General features: G+C 36.1%; 2 protein-coding genes across 2 annotated transcripts in view; both read right to left on the reverse strand.

Moving 5' to 3' along the window:
* LOC127435135 (ras association domain-containing protein 3-like) overlaps nucleotides 1-8,265 on the reverse strand; it is a 55,964-nt gene extending 47,699 nt beyond the window's left edge. Inside the window, exon 1 of the mRNA XM_051688350.1 lies at nucleotides 7,721-8,265. Within this exon, the coding sequence (XP_051544310.1) occupies nucleotides 7,721-8,171 (451 nt within the window). The 5' untranslated portion in view covers nucleotides 8,172-8,265. The remainder of the gene's footprint in view (nucleotides 1-7,720) is intronic.
* Nucleotides 8,266-8,721: 456 nt separating this feature from the next.
* Nucleotides 8,722-16,138, reverse strand: LOC127435052 (apoptosis facilitator Bcl-2-like protein 14). Its single transcript, XM_051688198.1, has 6 exons — nucleotides 16,049-16,138; nucleotides 12,121-12,395; nucleotides 10,844-10,966; nucleotides 10,102-10,160; nucleotides 9,570-9,839; nucleotides 8,722-9,344 (listed from the first exon to the last, which is right to left on the reverse strand). Coding segments are annotated over exons 1-6 (765 nt in total). The 5' UTR covers nucleotides 16,051-16,138; the 3' UTR covers nucleotides 8,722-9,308.
* Between the last annotated feature and the right edge of the window lie 273 nt (nucleotides 16,139-16,411).

Genomic DNA, 16,411 nt, shown 5'->3' on the forward strand with positions numbered 1-16,411 from the left:
TTTGTAGTTGAAGAATTGATGCATTTCTATGCCCAGCCTTATTTTTTTGAATGGAGTACTTGGAAATCAAACAGAAACATAGAGGAGGCTACAGGCAGCCACAGTCACACAGTGCCCTAACCTGATGGCAAATGACACTCGATAAAAGGTATATTTTCTATGGTAACCAGAGTTTTTGTCCTAACCAGCAGTGACGAGCGAAGGTACTTTCTGTCAATCGCTTGTTTTTTATTTTTGGCATCACACGGTTATTCGTCCACTGTGAACTGGCACCGGTCCAAAAACTTTCAAAAAAATAAGGCTGGGCATAGAAATGCATCAATTCTTCAACTACAAACTCTTCAGACATGTTTAGTAAGTTCTGTTCTCTGTTTTGTGTGCAGCTGTGTTGTGTTCTGTTGTCACTATCGCTGTGGCAGACCTGTTTTTAGATAAACAAAATGAGTTTTCACTTGATGTCAATGTCGCAAGGGGGCTGTGTGAACTGTTGCTCTCGTTTCATATCTTGAACGTGCACAGGAGATCTGTCAGTGAATATTTTCACTAAATAATACATTGGATTTCAGATTGTTTCTCACCAAACCTTATCGTATGCTTTCATAACAATCATGAGTCTCATGGAATAATTTACTAGACTTATGAATTATACTTTTTCATGTGAAAATTTAGCTTTATGCAATGCTAAATTGCTATTTTTAGCCATTTTACATGCACCTGTTACCAGACACGAATCACGGTCATATTTTTTTGTCAAGAAAATCCATGTTAGTTAATATATATATATATTTTTTTTCTGTAGTAAGACCTTTGATATAAGGGCAAAAATCTTATTCTTGTATAAGAATAATATTTTGTATTGTTTTTCTGTAACAATATCTAAAAATCATTAAAACAAGATCAATTTGTTTTATCTCTTTTTAGAAGCAATACTGCATAAAATATTTATGCTTTTTTTCAGAGAATGTATTTTTAACATGTGTATTTTGTCTTACTGTACTGGCAGATTTTTTAAAGTCAAAACAAGTGAAAATAACTACCAGTGCTGAAGAAGTAATCCAAAGTATTTAGAATATGTTACTGACCTTGAGTAATCTAACGGAATATGTTACAAAGGACATTTTACAGAATTTTTAGTGGAATACATTTAAAAAGTAACCCTCCCAACCCTGGTAAAAAGTTATCAAATTAAATATGTGAAATATTTATTGGAGTGCTTGAATTGGTCATCAATAATAACTATTTAGCAAAACAGTAAAAGATTATTTTAAGGCAGCGGCTATTTGCACTAAGTGCAAATAGTGTTAGAAGCTATTTGCACTCCTATTTATATACTAAAATACAGTATAGGGGCATCACTGCATTGTGATTATTGTGTTTATTTAGAGTCCCGCAGACACCCTACAGCAATCCCTAAACCTAACCATGCCCTTACCTTACAAAAATGAACCATGGTTTTACTGCAGTAACCATACTATCACAATGGTATTTTGAAGTAAAATCGTAGTAAACCACACAATTAAACATGGTTACTATATTAACACCATATTACTGTAGTAACACCATGGTTAACTGCATTAAAACTATGGCCAAAAAGCACAATTACTACAATATTACTATAGTAAAAGCATGGTTAATTTTACCTGCATCAAACTTTTCTTTCAACTTTATGTTCGTTTTTATGTGGAGTGCAAATAGCCCCTCTGTGTGGCAGGTGCTATTTACTAATACCCCCCCCCCCAACCTTTTTAAAAACAAACTGATGCCCCTTGCCACCTTCACAACATAATTAAGGTTCATTAAGAGTAAACTTGTACAGTATGATGGTATGTTGATATTTTATTTCACTTCCTATACAATGTTAATATGGACTCAGACTGACTGGCAACAAGGAAGTAGAAACATGAAGATCTGTAATCAGACAAAAATGCTGCTTCTGGTGTCAGTGCCGGGAGTTTGCAAGCATGAACCAGATGGCTTTCACTCTCTCCTTGTGTAACAGGTGTGTGTGTGCTGGACAGATGGAGGAATCCTTCTGTCTGTTAAATGTGTGACTTCTTTCACACTACTTTGCATTTTTCAACCTTTTTCACTTTACCTCAGAATGTTGTGGTTTATTCCACACTCATAAATAAGGGCACAGGAAAATGTGGAAAAGCTTATGTTGGAGTGGAAACAATTTGTTCATGTATAAAATATTTTATATCTCAGTTGTTTCTCTTTGACATCACTGAGATTAAATGGAGATCATATGGAGACTTTTCAGGTTTGTATCCTGAGAAAAAGATCCTAGTAATAACAACACATGAGTCTCCTCTAGAGTTGCAGGTGAGATCTCAAGACTGCATGTAAACGCGCTGTGCTCAAATTCGCCAAGCTACCAAAGCCTGCAATAAGAAGTTAAAGATTTTAATACGAATTAACTTCATTACTTCTAAGATCAAATGATCTGTGCTATGCTGTCCACATTAACTTTATAGATTTATACTTAAACAACAATGATCTCAGATTATAAAGGAGATTTAGGAGAAACATCTGAGACAAAGTTGATTCAGAAATAAAGCCTAACTGAGTGAGAATTTCATTAAAGGAATATTCTGGGTTCAATACAAGTTAAGCTCATTCGACAGAATTTGTAGCATAACACTGATTACCACAAAAATTTATTTTGACTTGCCCCTCCTTTTCTTTAAAAAAAAGAGCAAAAATCGCCGTTACAGTAAGGCACTTACAATGGAAGTGAATGAGGCCAATCCGTAAACTTTAAAATACTCACTGTTTCAAAAGTATAGCCACAAGACATAAACAATATGCATGTTAACATGATTTTAGTTGATAGAATTGCTTACTGACTTTTTCTTTGTAAAGTTATATTCAATTTTACAACTTTGTTGCCATGATGTAATGTCAACAAACCCTAAAACGACTGTAAAAATAGCAATTTAAACAACTTTACAGTCAACTAATACACAAGTTTTAACAGAAGAACCAATGTAAGTGCATTTCTGCATTTGAACACTCCAAAAATTGGCCCATTCACTTCCATTGTAAGTGCCTCACTGTAACCTTGATTTTTACTTTCTTTTTTTTTTAATTAATGGACGAACGAGAATTATTTTTTGTGGTAATCAACATTATGCCACAAATGCAGTTGACTGAGCTTAACTTGCATTGAACACAGAATATTCCTTTAACTTTCCAAAGCTATAAAAAAGCAACTTCTGAGCAACAATATTCCTCTGTTCATTGGTGCTTTCAATAAAGAGAGGTCCCACAAATGGACAAAATGACATTTATCTTTGTCGCCTGCTATTGCAGGTAATTTCATTATGTTTTTGCGGTAGTGCTTTTTCCTCATCAGATAAACGTCTCTTTACCGTATCGACAACCAACACAAGTCTATTTATAACAACAATGCAAATGATGACTAAAAAAGTGGACAAGCCTGTCCTTGCTCTGTTGACTGCTGTATAGATAGGGCCTAACTATTTTGTTCATCTGTCTGTACTGTTTTAGGACAACCCAAAAATAAAGGCCACATGGAATTTTTGTCTTCTTTTCTTACGGAACGTTTTGGAACATAGTCTTCATTCCACACTGGCTCCATTGGATTGCTGAAACAACACTCAGCAGACAGGACACCTGCACAACTATCTTGAGGTCACATCAATGCCTCTCTGTGACAAAATGTCAAGAAAACATTCTTTTCCGCTGACTTCTCATTACTAAATTCATTCAGTCGAACTCTATTGAATAGACGTTACAATTAGAAACTACTTGGCAAGTTATAGTGAGCTTCTTCTTACTTTGGTGTCAAACAGTTGTCTAGTGTTTAGACTCGACTCTGTCCTTCAGTCGGATGTTTTTAGTGCTCTGGTCTGCGTTTGCTCTGCCAAGAGTCTGTGGATGTTGGCATTACACTACTAAACGCTGCGTTCGTCTCTGTTGAAAAGCGTGAGGCTAACATTAAATCAGCAGAGACTGCACGGCCCAGAGCAATAACAAAACGGCTGTACAATGACAACACACCAAACACAAACTACACACAATCTATAACATAATCACCATCTAATGGTTGAAAATTGTTGCATTAAACGTGAGCAATACTTGGCAATGCTAAAAAAAAGGGGGGGCACCATGGTTATTTATTCATTCAAGCGTCATGAATAATAGACAAGGGCAGTTGAATCTTTCTCTCTCTCTCTCTTTCTTAATTCTCTCCAATAATGACCAACAAACTCAGAACTGTTTGTTACTATGCTACTACAGCATCGCTGGACATTACAGTTCAGTTTAGATTCAATTTAGTCTTATAATATTGAATAGTCATTATTAATTGGAAATTGATTTTAAGCCTAAACTTAATCAGTGTAGGGTAAACTATGCAGACATGTAACAGAGACAAGCTGCTGGCATGTGTGATAAAAAAATGAGAAATCTTTTAAAAATCTTGTTTAAAACACACGTCAAGTTTGTATGTAATCTTTGTGTCCAATTTGGTTTCATAAATTTTTGAAAAACATTTAAAGAACATTTATAGCATTTTCTAATAAATAAATAAATACATATTTAATTTATGTGTTGTATCCTTCAAGTAAAATTTACTAAAATTCTTTCCTTGCGCCTTGAATACATGAGAGTGTACACAACTTAATAATTATTTTCAGAAAACATATATTTGCCAGGATTTCTTTTTTTTTTCTGTACAAATATGACTTTTTTTTTTATCAAAAAAGGAGATTGTTTCAGCTGAACCCACCAGAAGATTTCCACAGCAGACTAACTTCCAGTCGTCCTGAGCGCCACATCACTGTCGGAAAACGGCAGAGGAATCCTGCAAGTCTTTTTAAAGTTCTTCCAAACCCTTTCCCTAAACCCATGTCTCACGATCCACTCCAAAACATGTAGTCACACTTCAAGCAGGTCTTTAGAGCATTTATTAGATAAAATCTCTTTCTTTTCCCTTAAGCTCTGAACCTGTATCATGGCTTCTTTCTGCTATCCGGTTCTAGTCTCTTGTCATTGAGCCCCCTGCTCTAGTGTGTGTGTGTATGTGTTTGTGTGTGTGTGTCAGGGGCACAGTTGTTCCCCCTGTGATTGTGTTAGCTGGTTAAGGGAGGCCCATTGTGACCTGTTGTTGTGCTATCACAGTGCAGTGTGCCTTCTGTAGACACACTGTGACTGCCACTACACAAACAGACAGATGGACATTAGGAGAGCCAACAGGTGGGTGTCAAATAGCACAAGACACAATGCAGGCGAGCTAACAGGACCTTGAAAGATGTGGACCTGCAAGATCCAATGTAGAGAGGTGGACAATAGAGGTACCTCATTAATTTCTGTAGATATAAACTACCAGTCAAAAGTTTGGATAAACTTACTATGTATTATGCATTATTACATTTTTATATATATATTAGAATAATAGTAGTCATCTATTAAATAACACAAATGAAAATATGGGAATTATGTATTGACCCCCCCCCCCAAAAAAAAACAATAATCTTATATTTCAGATTCTTCAAAGTCGCCACCAGTGTAGTTGGTTTCCCGAACTTATGACTCTTATGAGTCCGTTCATTTGACTCTACAGAGTTACTCAAACAGCGTGTCCAGTGTAGTCCGATTTCCAGAGCAAATTACTCTAATGATACAATTCTTTTAAATCAACAGCGAAACAAACAGCGCGTCCAGTGTAGTCCGATTTCCAGAGCAAATAACTCTTATGAGATGATTTTTTTCATCAACAGCGAAACATTCAGCACGAACAGTGTATTCCGATTTCCAGAGCAAATGACTCTAATAAGACGATTCTTTCAAATCAACAGCAAAACAAACAGCGCGACCAGTGTAGTCCGATTTCCAGAGCAAATGACTCTAATGAGACGATTCTTTTAAATCAACAGCGAAACATTCAGCGCGACCAGTGTAGTCCGATTTCCCGAACAAACAACTCTTATGAGATGATTTTTTCATCAACAGCGAAACATTCAGCGTGAACAGTGTAGTCTGATTTACAAGGGAACGACTCTTATGAGACGGTTCATTTGAATCTACAGTGTGAAACATGAAACATGACTAGTGTAGTCTGATTTCCAGAGCTTATGACTCTTATAAGACGATTCTTTTGAATCTACATCAAAACATACAGCACAACAAATGTAGTCCGATTCCCAAACGAATGACACTTATGAACCAGTTCGTTTTAATCTACAGCACGAAACGCAACCAGTTTGCTGATTCCCAAACAAATTACTCTTTATAAGTTGATTATTTTGAATCTACACAGCAAAACATCCTCTACAGCGCTTCCTATTAAACAACTTTTATGAGCCCATTCTTTTTAGTGAATCAAAAACTTAAACCACAAGATACACATTGAGTTTTGTTGTAATAAGAGGTGTTTAAAAAAAAAAAAAAAAAAAAATGAATGAATGAATAAAATATCTTAATTTAAAAAGTCTGTAAACACACCATTTGCAAGGATCTATTCTGTTAAAATATGAAATGATCTAATCATTTGATAACAGACTGCCGAGGGCAGAAAATCTAATAACAATTGCATTTCTTCTTAGCTAAAAAAAAAAAAAATGGTTAATGGAACCGTCAACAAACCCAAATCATTGAGGAATCCATACAATTCCCATCCCTAATTGAAGAGTAGTTCACTTCAGTGGAGAAACAGAAAATTGGATGGTCGTTCTTCAAACAGGCTTTTAAATAAATCAGCCGATCCAGTGACTCTCAATTACCTGATCACTCGAGTCAAGCAGCCAGGAAAGTCAGTGAAAGTTACCTTTGTCCAGTTGTTCCATTCGAGTTAACACAACGTTTGTTACTTGTAAATGGACAACCTATGGGCACAATGTTAGTTCAGACAAGTGACACCAAAAGCCATATAGAGAAAGAACTGGGGGCATTGAGAACACTTGTCTGAGGGTCTAATTTAATCAAATACTCAAAGGCATAACCTGTAATACATCTATGGAAATGATGATGTTGTTGTTTTAGGATTCTAAGTTCTAACATTTCCAAAAAGAGCTTTGTTGAAGTTGTAGTTTGATTACAGGTAGAGATAATACTTTGCAAATGCTTTTTAGGAATGTCCTCACTGTTGACAACAATACCAGGCATTCAAAATGGAATGAAAATGTCAATCCGTTTATGTCTATCATTGGTGGTGACCATTTCAGGAGCAAATGGTCAGTCTGCATATGACTGGTTCATTCAATTAATTATGGTTGCAATGATGAAATAGGTTCGTCTTCTGCATTGATTTGTATAATTATTAGAAATGCACCTGTGACATGTATGTACACTAAACTAAGCGTGGAAAACAGCATAAGCCACAACCCCATGAACCTGTAAGCCCAAACCAGTCTGTCAACATGCCTATACAGTAGGTAATTATTTGGTGTGTGATGAGTCTCACATGCACAGAGCTGCAACAGGCCTGATGCATGTATGAAATTTTCATTTATTTGCCATTTAGCTGACATTTTTAACCAAAGTCACTTGTGACAATGTCCAAAGTGATCAAAAGCAGACTGGCGATCATGGATCAAACTTTGTGGGCTTTCCAGATGTTGGACTATTAGACCACTATACATATTAGCCTAACTGCACTGTGGAATTGAACACCTCCCTGTTCCCAAACATTTATCAGTTCAAAATGTAGTACTGTGTTTCAATATATTGTATGATTAATATTAAGTCCTCTCACCTGTGCATGTCAGACCACCTTGGAAGATATATAAGAAACACACATCGCACCATGAGTGCGCCGCGTCCTCACAAAACGTGTGTCCCTCTCCTCTTTCCTCTTTCACGCGTGGATCCTTGGCAGAGGGTTCGAATATCGTCCTCACATCCGGGGGTTTATAGCCCCTTTTTCTAGCTCGGGGTCCACCGTTCTCCACCGCCTGCGGTAGCGCGTCGTTTTGCGCATTGTTTTCAGGCACGCGGGACCCCTGGGGAGACGGAGGACCCCTCACCGCTTTCAGCTTCGCGTTGCGCATTCTAGATTTGGCTCTGGGTGAATTCTTCTCCGCTCTTTCCATCAGGTCACCTTCTTCCGTCCGTGAGGTGGGTAATCGGTTCAGCTGAGGCACCTCTATTGGTGTTACGACGACGCAGTAGCGCGGTGGGGAGTACTTTCGACTGTGATGCATCATAATGAGAATGTTATCGAGTAACAGTGATGTAAAGAAAACAAAAGCAGTTGTAGATATGCAAAGTTTACTCTTGGAAGTTTGTGAGAGAACATTTCACTTGATATACAGCGCGAACACATCCAGCCAAGTCATTTCTTTAAGACGTAGGTGTTGTGCTCGAGCAGGTAAGACAGGTGCACGAGACGAGCGTCATGTTTCACCTGAGCTGCCAGAGTGCATACCCGAGCAGATAGTCACACAGTTTAGGTCATTAGATAAAAAATTAAAAAAAAGATACTGGGGTGGTGTGACTTAGTGGTTAAAGTGACCCGAGGGCAAGAAACATTAGACACAATTACAGATTTGGAAAATGATTTAATGTAATAACATTGAAAAACAAAGTCACTGAAAAAAATTAATTACAAATATGTCATATAGGCACACAAAATATTTTTCATATTGTTTTAAAACGTATAATGCAAAAAAAAAAAAATAATAATAATAATAATTATATATATATATATATATATATATATATATATATATATATATATATATATTTATGTGTGTGTGTGTGTGTGTGTGTGCGCAATCAACTTCTATATGCTTAAGAAAATAAATATATTCTGAAATATGTGCATTTCAAACAAAAATTAACCAAATCAAAATATATTCCCAGTAAGGAACACATCGTTCCTAAGTAACGCCTTTTTCCCCAATCATCATATTACAAAAAATATTTTATTATATTTTTATTTTATATACAATTAAGACATAAATAAACCTGAGTTTCAAGCTAAACAGTAGGCTACCTGTGGTGTAATTCCATTTACTGCTTGTTTATATTTAAATCTATAAACCACGTCCTCATTTTTTATCTCAGATGTTCCAAGAACCTCAATGGCAGAAAGGTGCCTCAAGCTGTTCCTGTCAGGCTCCTCAGCCTATGGTTATAATTGAGGATGGAGGTGGGGTTAGGGCATCTGTTGCCTGCCAGGAACAATTTCAGGCACCTTTGCACAATGGGCTCCAACAACTTAATGCATGCAAGATCCCTGAAGAAACATTGAATTAAAACTCAATTTCACATGAATAAAGTGACTGTGCCCCTGAGAAAGTCAGCTAGAGTGTGAAGAGAATGTCTCTTTGGTTTTTGGCTTAATGGACTTCCTCATTAGATTCATCAACATCTACCTGTATAAAAAATAAAAATAATAAAAAAAAATCATTCATATTTACTTACATACTAAAAAACACTAGAGGTGGAATTGATGATTTTTTCAATATAATTTCTCTATTGAATTCTAGATATAGAATGAACTAAGAATAAGTCTATAACTTGTTTAATTTGCAATTATGTTTGATGTAACTATGTTATTGCTCTATGATCAATGATTGTGCTATCAGCAAAACTCTTACATTGCCAGTATTTCTGTTAATCCAGGTGGGGAATTTGTCCTGTAGGTACTTGGCACCAAAGCCCAGCACCCGGTTCATTGGGTGGTGATCAACACCAAAGAGCTGATTTGTGGCTTCACAAATCAGAGCCACTTCGGTATTCTCTTTTTCCTCCTGTGGCGGCAGCTCCTCTGGGGTAACTCTTCTAAAGAATGTGTCCATCACTTTCTTAAAGAAGCTATAAGTCAGAGAGGATTGCAGCGCTTGACTTAATGCCTTGTCTGCCTTTATCTAAAGGTTTCAGAACAAAACTCAGTGTGAGCACCAACATTTTTTACATACTGATCATTTCATTGTTTACACCAGCATAAGCTGCTTTTTATAATGTCTGACTTGTTGCATAATGATCATGCGGTCTGTGTAAAGCCTAAACTCTTTGTCCTATTAAACTGACTATATGAAAGTGCAGATAACAACAGTGTTTGTAGTGACACCTTGTGGTCAACATTAACATTTTCCTCATTGAAATAAGGTGACCTCTCATTCCACTGACCTTTTCATCCAGTTTGTCACCATGTTCTCGTAGCAGCTCCACAATTTTTTGCACGATATCTGCACAAATGTAGAGAAATGTTCAATTTGCACTGTGTTCTGAAAGTATCTCAGTGACTATGTTTACATGCACAGATTGAAGTACAATCCAATTGCAGATTACGAATGTACTGTTATATATGTACTATATACTGTATATTCCAAACAACATTTTCAGCAGGAAAAGAGTGGCATTTAGGTTAAATATTACCATAACAGCAAGAAGATTGCAAGCTTTATCGGAAAAAGCAACCTAGTCAGGTGACCTGGTTAGTCATCTCAGCATGGAATCCCAGTGCATATTTGGCATGTTTGTCGGTCTACCATATGTAAAAAAAAAAATTCCCAGGTAGCAATAACTAGACATCTCTACATAAGAGAACGTAGTAAGGATAGGTTGTCCAGCACTTTGCATACACGCAAGATATTTTTGATAGTGAAAATTAGTCAGATTCAAAGCTGTACACAGCAATTATTCTTCAATTCAAGAGATTATTTAACGTTCTGTACTGCCTGTTCCAATCGGATAGAAATGTCATTCAGATCGCGCTCAATCTGATATTTCTTGGCCATTCGAGGTGTTTACATGACAACTTTTCATTCCGGTTGAGCTGTCGGTCGGATTATTAACAGATTATTAGGATGTATGTAAATGACACTGAAACAAAAAGGGAAAGATTACACCATAGATGACAGCAACTCACCCTCTCCGTCTCGGTCTACATCATAATCACTTTCTAATTCACATGGAGTGAAGTGCACAGAATTTGATATATCCGTCAGTTTACTGGCCATCTCCTCCATGTCGTCTACTTTGTCATCTGAAACTGATGAAAGAAATTGTATTAGATGGCATCTGTTCCACTCCACTTCTCAAACGTTACAATGGTCATATTTTATAGCAAGAAATACAATTTCAGTTTTCAATCACACATTTAACCCTTAAATGCATGGGAATTTCACCAAACACTCTTACATATTCGGGTCTTTAGAGACCCTCCGCGTGTGTGTGTATATATATATATATATATATATATATATATATATATATATATATATATATATTACAAATGGATCCCAGATAGAATCAGATTTTCAAAATATTTTCTAGACAAGAAAAAAAATACAATATAATATATTCTAAACTTTTATTTTTCATATATCAAAGAGATAATGCAACAAATCAGGACAATTCTAGAACAGGATTCATTACTTTCACACTGAAATTTCATGAGATGCAACTGGCTGTCAAACACACATTGAGCTACACATAACACAATCTACACAAGCAACGCATAAGAATTTTCTCAGGCTCTTATTGAGTCTAAATAGATGCACAATTTACATAATTTCAGTAGTAAACCCAAATGACAATAGTCATATTCTGTTCATGTGTTACACTTGCTATAGTTTACTTCCACGTTGCTTCTTCATCAAACAGTAATGTCAAATGAAAATCAAGTCAATCACTGAAACATCAGTGCCACATTGTGTACAAATAGCATGTATAATATGTATGTGTACAAGCATATGATAATTCACCATTGTTGCACAGAAAATCAACGTGATATAGTATTTATTTATATGATTAATGTACTAATTTCTCCTGTAATAAACAAAGAAATATATATATCCTGTGACAGTAAACTTGTGATAGTAAAAATCATAAAATAGAATTAATTGTAGTGCAAAAAACAGACAATATTACATACCTAGGGTCTCTAATGACCCTATACATGTTTGGTAATTAAACCATTAGAAACAAATTATATATATATATATATTAGTATTTTTGCTATTTATTATTATTTTTTTTTTTTACACTATTTATTAGAGAAAGACTGATGAATACTCAAGAAGTGTGGGCACAACTCAAAAAAATGGATAAGGTACAGAGAGTGAAATGAAGTCCCAGGTCAATAAAAAGACCCGAGGTATGCGTTTGAGGATTAACGTGATGATAAATACAAGTCACACTCACCTTCAATTGTTGCTGGCTGTCGGAGGTAATGATCATCTTCATTTCTACTGGGTTTAAAACACTTCAGGAATACAGGTAATTTCCTTTTTTTCTTTCTTTTTTGTAGTTGATTGTGGTCTTCAGGTGCTTCATGTGTACAAGTCTTGCTCTCCGTTCTGTTCTTCTGCAGGCGCGTGTCTGTGGGTCTTCTCTTGCGTGTGTACGCAATCAGGAGTTTGTATTCCAGACAGTCCGAAGCGGGGACCTGCACGTCGCCGTTGCTTTGCTCCTCATCCCTGGATAAATATGCAAATGGAGTCTGAATTTTGCAGGCACAAAGTACAAGCATGACTACGGTAAAAACGTTAAAAAAATTACACTTGACCACCAAGAAACAAATCTGCAATACCAAGGAGTTTAGGTTAAGTTTGACTTAAACTCTAAAGATTTTATAAGTGAGTTTTTTTTTTTTTTTTGCTCTATATGACAGTCATCTTGGATGGTGTCCAATAATGGGGTGGATTGCCGAAATACATATACCCTTCGTCTAGGCAGGCAACTAAAATGAGTGGATCTCATGTGAGTATACAGGAGTGTGAATACAAATTACTATAAATGACTACTCTTGATTTGCAAAACTTTTTAAATGAGGAAAAATGAATAAGTGCACTTTTAATTAGGAGACTTGATTACACAAAGAACATTACAGTGAGACACAGAATATATAACAAGGTAAGAGTATAAATAGACATACAATTAATAGGACATATTACATAGAATGGCGTATGTACATGTGCAAGTGGTAATATATGTGCAAGATAGGGGAATGTACAGTTATTTAATTAAATATGAGTGGATTTACATATGTACATGAGATATTTATTTACATTATTGCACTATGGGGGAGTCCTGAAGGCAGTTTAATTGTTCATGTGGAAAATGACCTGAGGATAAAAACTGTTCTTGTGCCTGGATGTCCTGGTGCTCTGTAGTGCCGGCCAGAGGGTCAAAGTTCAAAGAGGGAGTGGGCAGGGTGTGTGGGGTCCAGAGTGATTATACCTGCATGTTTCCTCACTCTAGAGACATACAGGTCTTGGAGGGTGGGCAGGGGGCACCAATAATCCTCTCAGCAGTCCTGACTGTCCGTTGTAGTTTCCTTCTGTCTGATTTGATCGCTGAATCAAACCAGACAGTTAGAGATGTACACAGGACAGACTCAATGACGGCCGAGTAGAACTGTGTCAGCAGCTCCTGTGGCAGGTTGAACTTCCTCAGCTGGCGAAGGAAGTACAACCTCTGCTGAGCCTTCCTCACAAAGGAGTCAATGTGGGTGTCCCAATAAAATAATGTTGATAACTATAATATATTTATATAATAAAATAACTGTTTCAAAAGTATAGCCACAAGAAGTAAACAATATGCGTGTACATATGATTTTAGTGTGATAAAATCGCTTATTAAACCTTTCTGTGGACCTGTCCCAATACCCACACTTGCGGTTTTGGCCACTTGAGTGCGCGTGCACGTGACAGGAAGTAAGTGTTCAAGACTGTCCCATGTCTAAAACATGCTAAAGCTCAGGGCACTTAACCCACACTAAATCCACACTAGTGCGAATACCGCTTCGGAGCGGTCTTTCAGGCTAAGTGTATCCCAGAGTTCATCACGATCAGGACCCACACCCCGCCTACCCGAGCGATCGGTGTATTTTCGCCATGATGACGTCAAGGGAAGCTTTTCAACATAAGTTATTTATTATAATCAGATAGTGAAACGTAAGTGAAGCATATATTTATTTTAGTATAAATGAAAGTATTCAACATCATATAATGTGTTTGGGATGACTTAATAGCAGCATCATAATTACAAAATATTATTTATGTGTATATTCAAAGCAGCCTTTGGTCGTCTCATATAAATGACAAGCCAAAGCATATCATTTAAATGGTTTGAATTAGTAGCTATTAATGAATCACACACATTTATAGAATAATTAGAATTATATATATATATATTTTAATTTCATTTTATGTAGTTTATTGAGAAACAAAGTCGAAAGAAATTTATTATATTTCATATTTTACAACAATTATGGACAATGCAATTTTACACCTCTTTCACCTTATTGAAAATACAAAATTTGTAAGGAATTAACCAAGGTTTTTTCCAATTAATATGAGAGATCTGGGCATTCCAGAAGAATTTCCCTCTAGGGGAAATCCTATGTTTTGATTGAAAAATTAACCTAATACATTTGTTACTGTAGGGAGTACAAAATAAATTAAAATCATCCACAGACAACTCTGGCATTATTCTTTCTCTACTTTCAAACAACGGATGACTTTTCATTAGTTGTACAAGGCCATTAGGGATGGCTTTAACCACCAATAAAAATTATTTATGGGCAATAGGGAAATTATGAAAATACATAAACCTCACATAGGACATAATCTTTCCTTCTTTATCAAAAAAGTCCATAACAAAATTAACATCCCTTTCAAAACATTTATTAAGGAATAAAGATTTGTTTCTAGAGGTAATCTGTGAAGGAAGCATATTTTCCAGGAAAATACATCTTGCTGGTGGAATTTTGATAATTTAATAGGTAATTTCTCAGGAAGAAAACTGCATCTTAAAAGAAAAGAAAGACCTCCAAGTTTCTTTAAAAGGTAATGTGGGATAAAGTACCATAAAGAGTGTTCATTCAACGCACATAGTCTTAGCCAATTAAGTTTAAAAGGTAAAGTTAGGACTATTTTTGCTGAGTGACTCCAGCCAGGCTTCCTAAGCAACCAAATTGGCCCGGTTGCTAGGGAGGGTAGAGTCACATGCGGTAACCTCCTCGTGGTTGCTATAATGTGGTTAGTTCTTGGTGGGGCGCGTGGTGATTTGAGCGTGGATGCAGCGGTGGTCCATACGCGCTATGTCTCCATGGCAACGCGCTCAACAAACCACATGATAAGATGAGCGGGTTGACGGTCTCAGACGCGGAGGCAACTGGGATTCATCCTCCGCCACCCGGATTGAGGTGAATCACTACGCGACCACGAGGACTTTGGGAATTGGGCATTCCAATTTAGGGCGAAAAGGAAAATAAAAAATAAAATAAAATAAAATAAAAAGTTGGGCCTATTTTATAACTTCTTTGCCACGATGACGTTGCATGATGACGTATTTAAACAACTTCAGAGCTCAAAAAACACACAAGTTTTAACAGAAGAATAATGTAAGTGCTTTTATAAAATTATAAGCTTCACAATTATGCCTATAAACCCTCCAAAAACTGGTCCAATTACTTCCATTGTAAGAGCCTCAAACCCAGATTTTTTTGTTTGTTTGTTTTTTTAAAGAGAAAAGGAGGGCCAAAAATAATTTGTGGTAAACAACATTACGCCACAAATTCTGCCGTTTGAATTTGTATTCAACCAGGAATATTTACTAATGAAACTATCAGGTGATTTAAAGGAACATTCCTTAAAATTTTGTGAAAACGAAAGAAACTCATGCTTGTTTTCTCTTAATGCATTTATAAGTAAAGTTCGATTTTTAACATGTAACTTTACGCACTAAAATAATATTTAAGCATTGTGATGTTTAAGTGGATTTGGTACATTATTATGTTAATGTTGACAGTGTGTTGTGTTGTGTCGGAGCATGTTCACCGACTCGCACTATAAACTCGCCACCAAATATCACCTTAAAGTTTTTAACACAATGCACAAATCTTATGCGTGCCTTTATGTTTAAGAAACTCGCGGAATCTCGAAATAACACAGTTTATGTAGGCTTACAAATTTCTACTGCATTTTATAATCACGTCTACCCCAAAGTCACGGAAGTTTTAACCAACTTGAATAAAAAAAAAAAAACTCTAAAAACTGACAGCACATTAAGACTGACACTATTACAGGTTTCTCTAGTTAAATATTATGAAAATAAAACCACTTACATGATTCGATGTTCTCCAGTCTATGACTGGAACGGAACTTCTGCGTTTGATTTATTGGCTCTGTAGGCGGAGACAAGGGGCTGTTCACACTCAACACGTACAACATGGCCAACTGAGTAAATCCGCTCAGCATTCACGAGTGTGTGAGTCAGCAGATTCCACTCACCCGTTTCAGAGTGATTAATTCTTTTATATTTCTATGAAATTATAAGATTATAAATTACAAAACAGATTTTTGGTAATCAACACCATTTTAAAAGGAACAGTTCATCCAAAAATGTCATTTACTCATCTTCATTCTGTCAGTCAGTCTCCAAATACAACCTCCACAAAAGAAAGCAGACCATATGACTTATGCACTAC

The sequence above is a fragment of the Myxocyprinus asiaticus genome, chromosome 45 (genome assembly GCF_019703515.2).
Source record: "Myxocyprinus asiaticus isolate MX2 ecotype Aquarium Trade chromosome 45, UBuf_Myxa_2, whole genome shotgun sequence".
Lineage (NCBI taxonomy): Eukaryota > Metazoa > Chordata > Actinopteri > Cypriniformes > Catostomidae > Myxocyprinus > Myxocyprinus asiaticus.

Excerpts from the sequence above, each read along its gene's own strand:
- LOC127435052 (XM_051688198.1), bottom strand. Across the intron at positions 10,967-12,120 it reads ACAGCCAGCAACAATTGAAG|TTTCAGATGACAAAGTAGAC; the intron begins GTGAGTGTGACT and ends TTCTTTCATCAG. Across the intron at positions 9,840-10,101 it reads GTGACAAACTGGATGAAAAG|ATAAAGGCAGACAAGGCATT; the intron begins GTCAGTGGAATG and ends TGAAACCTTTAG.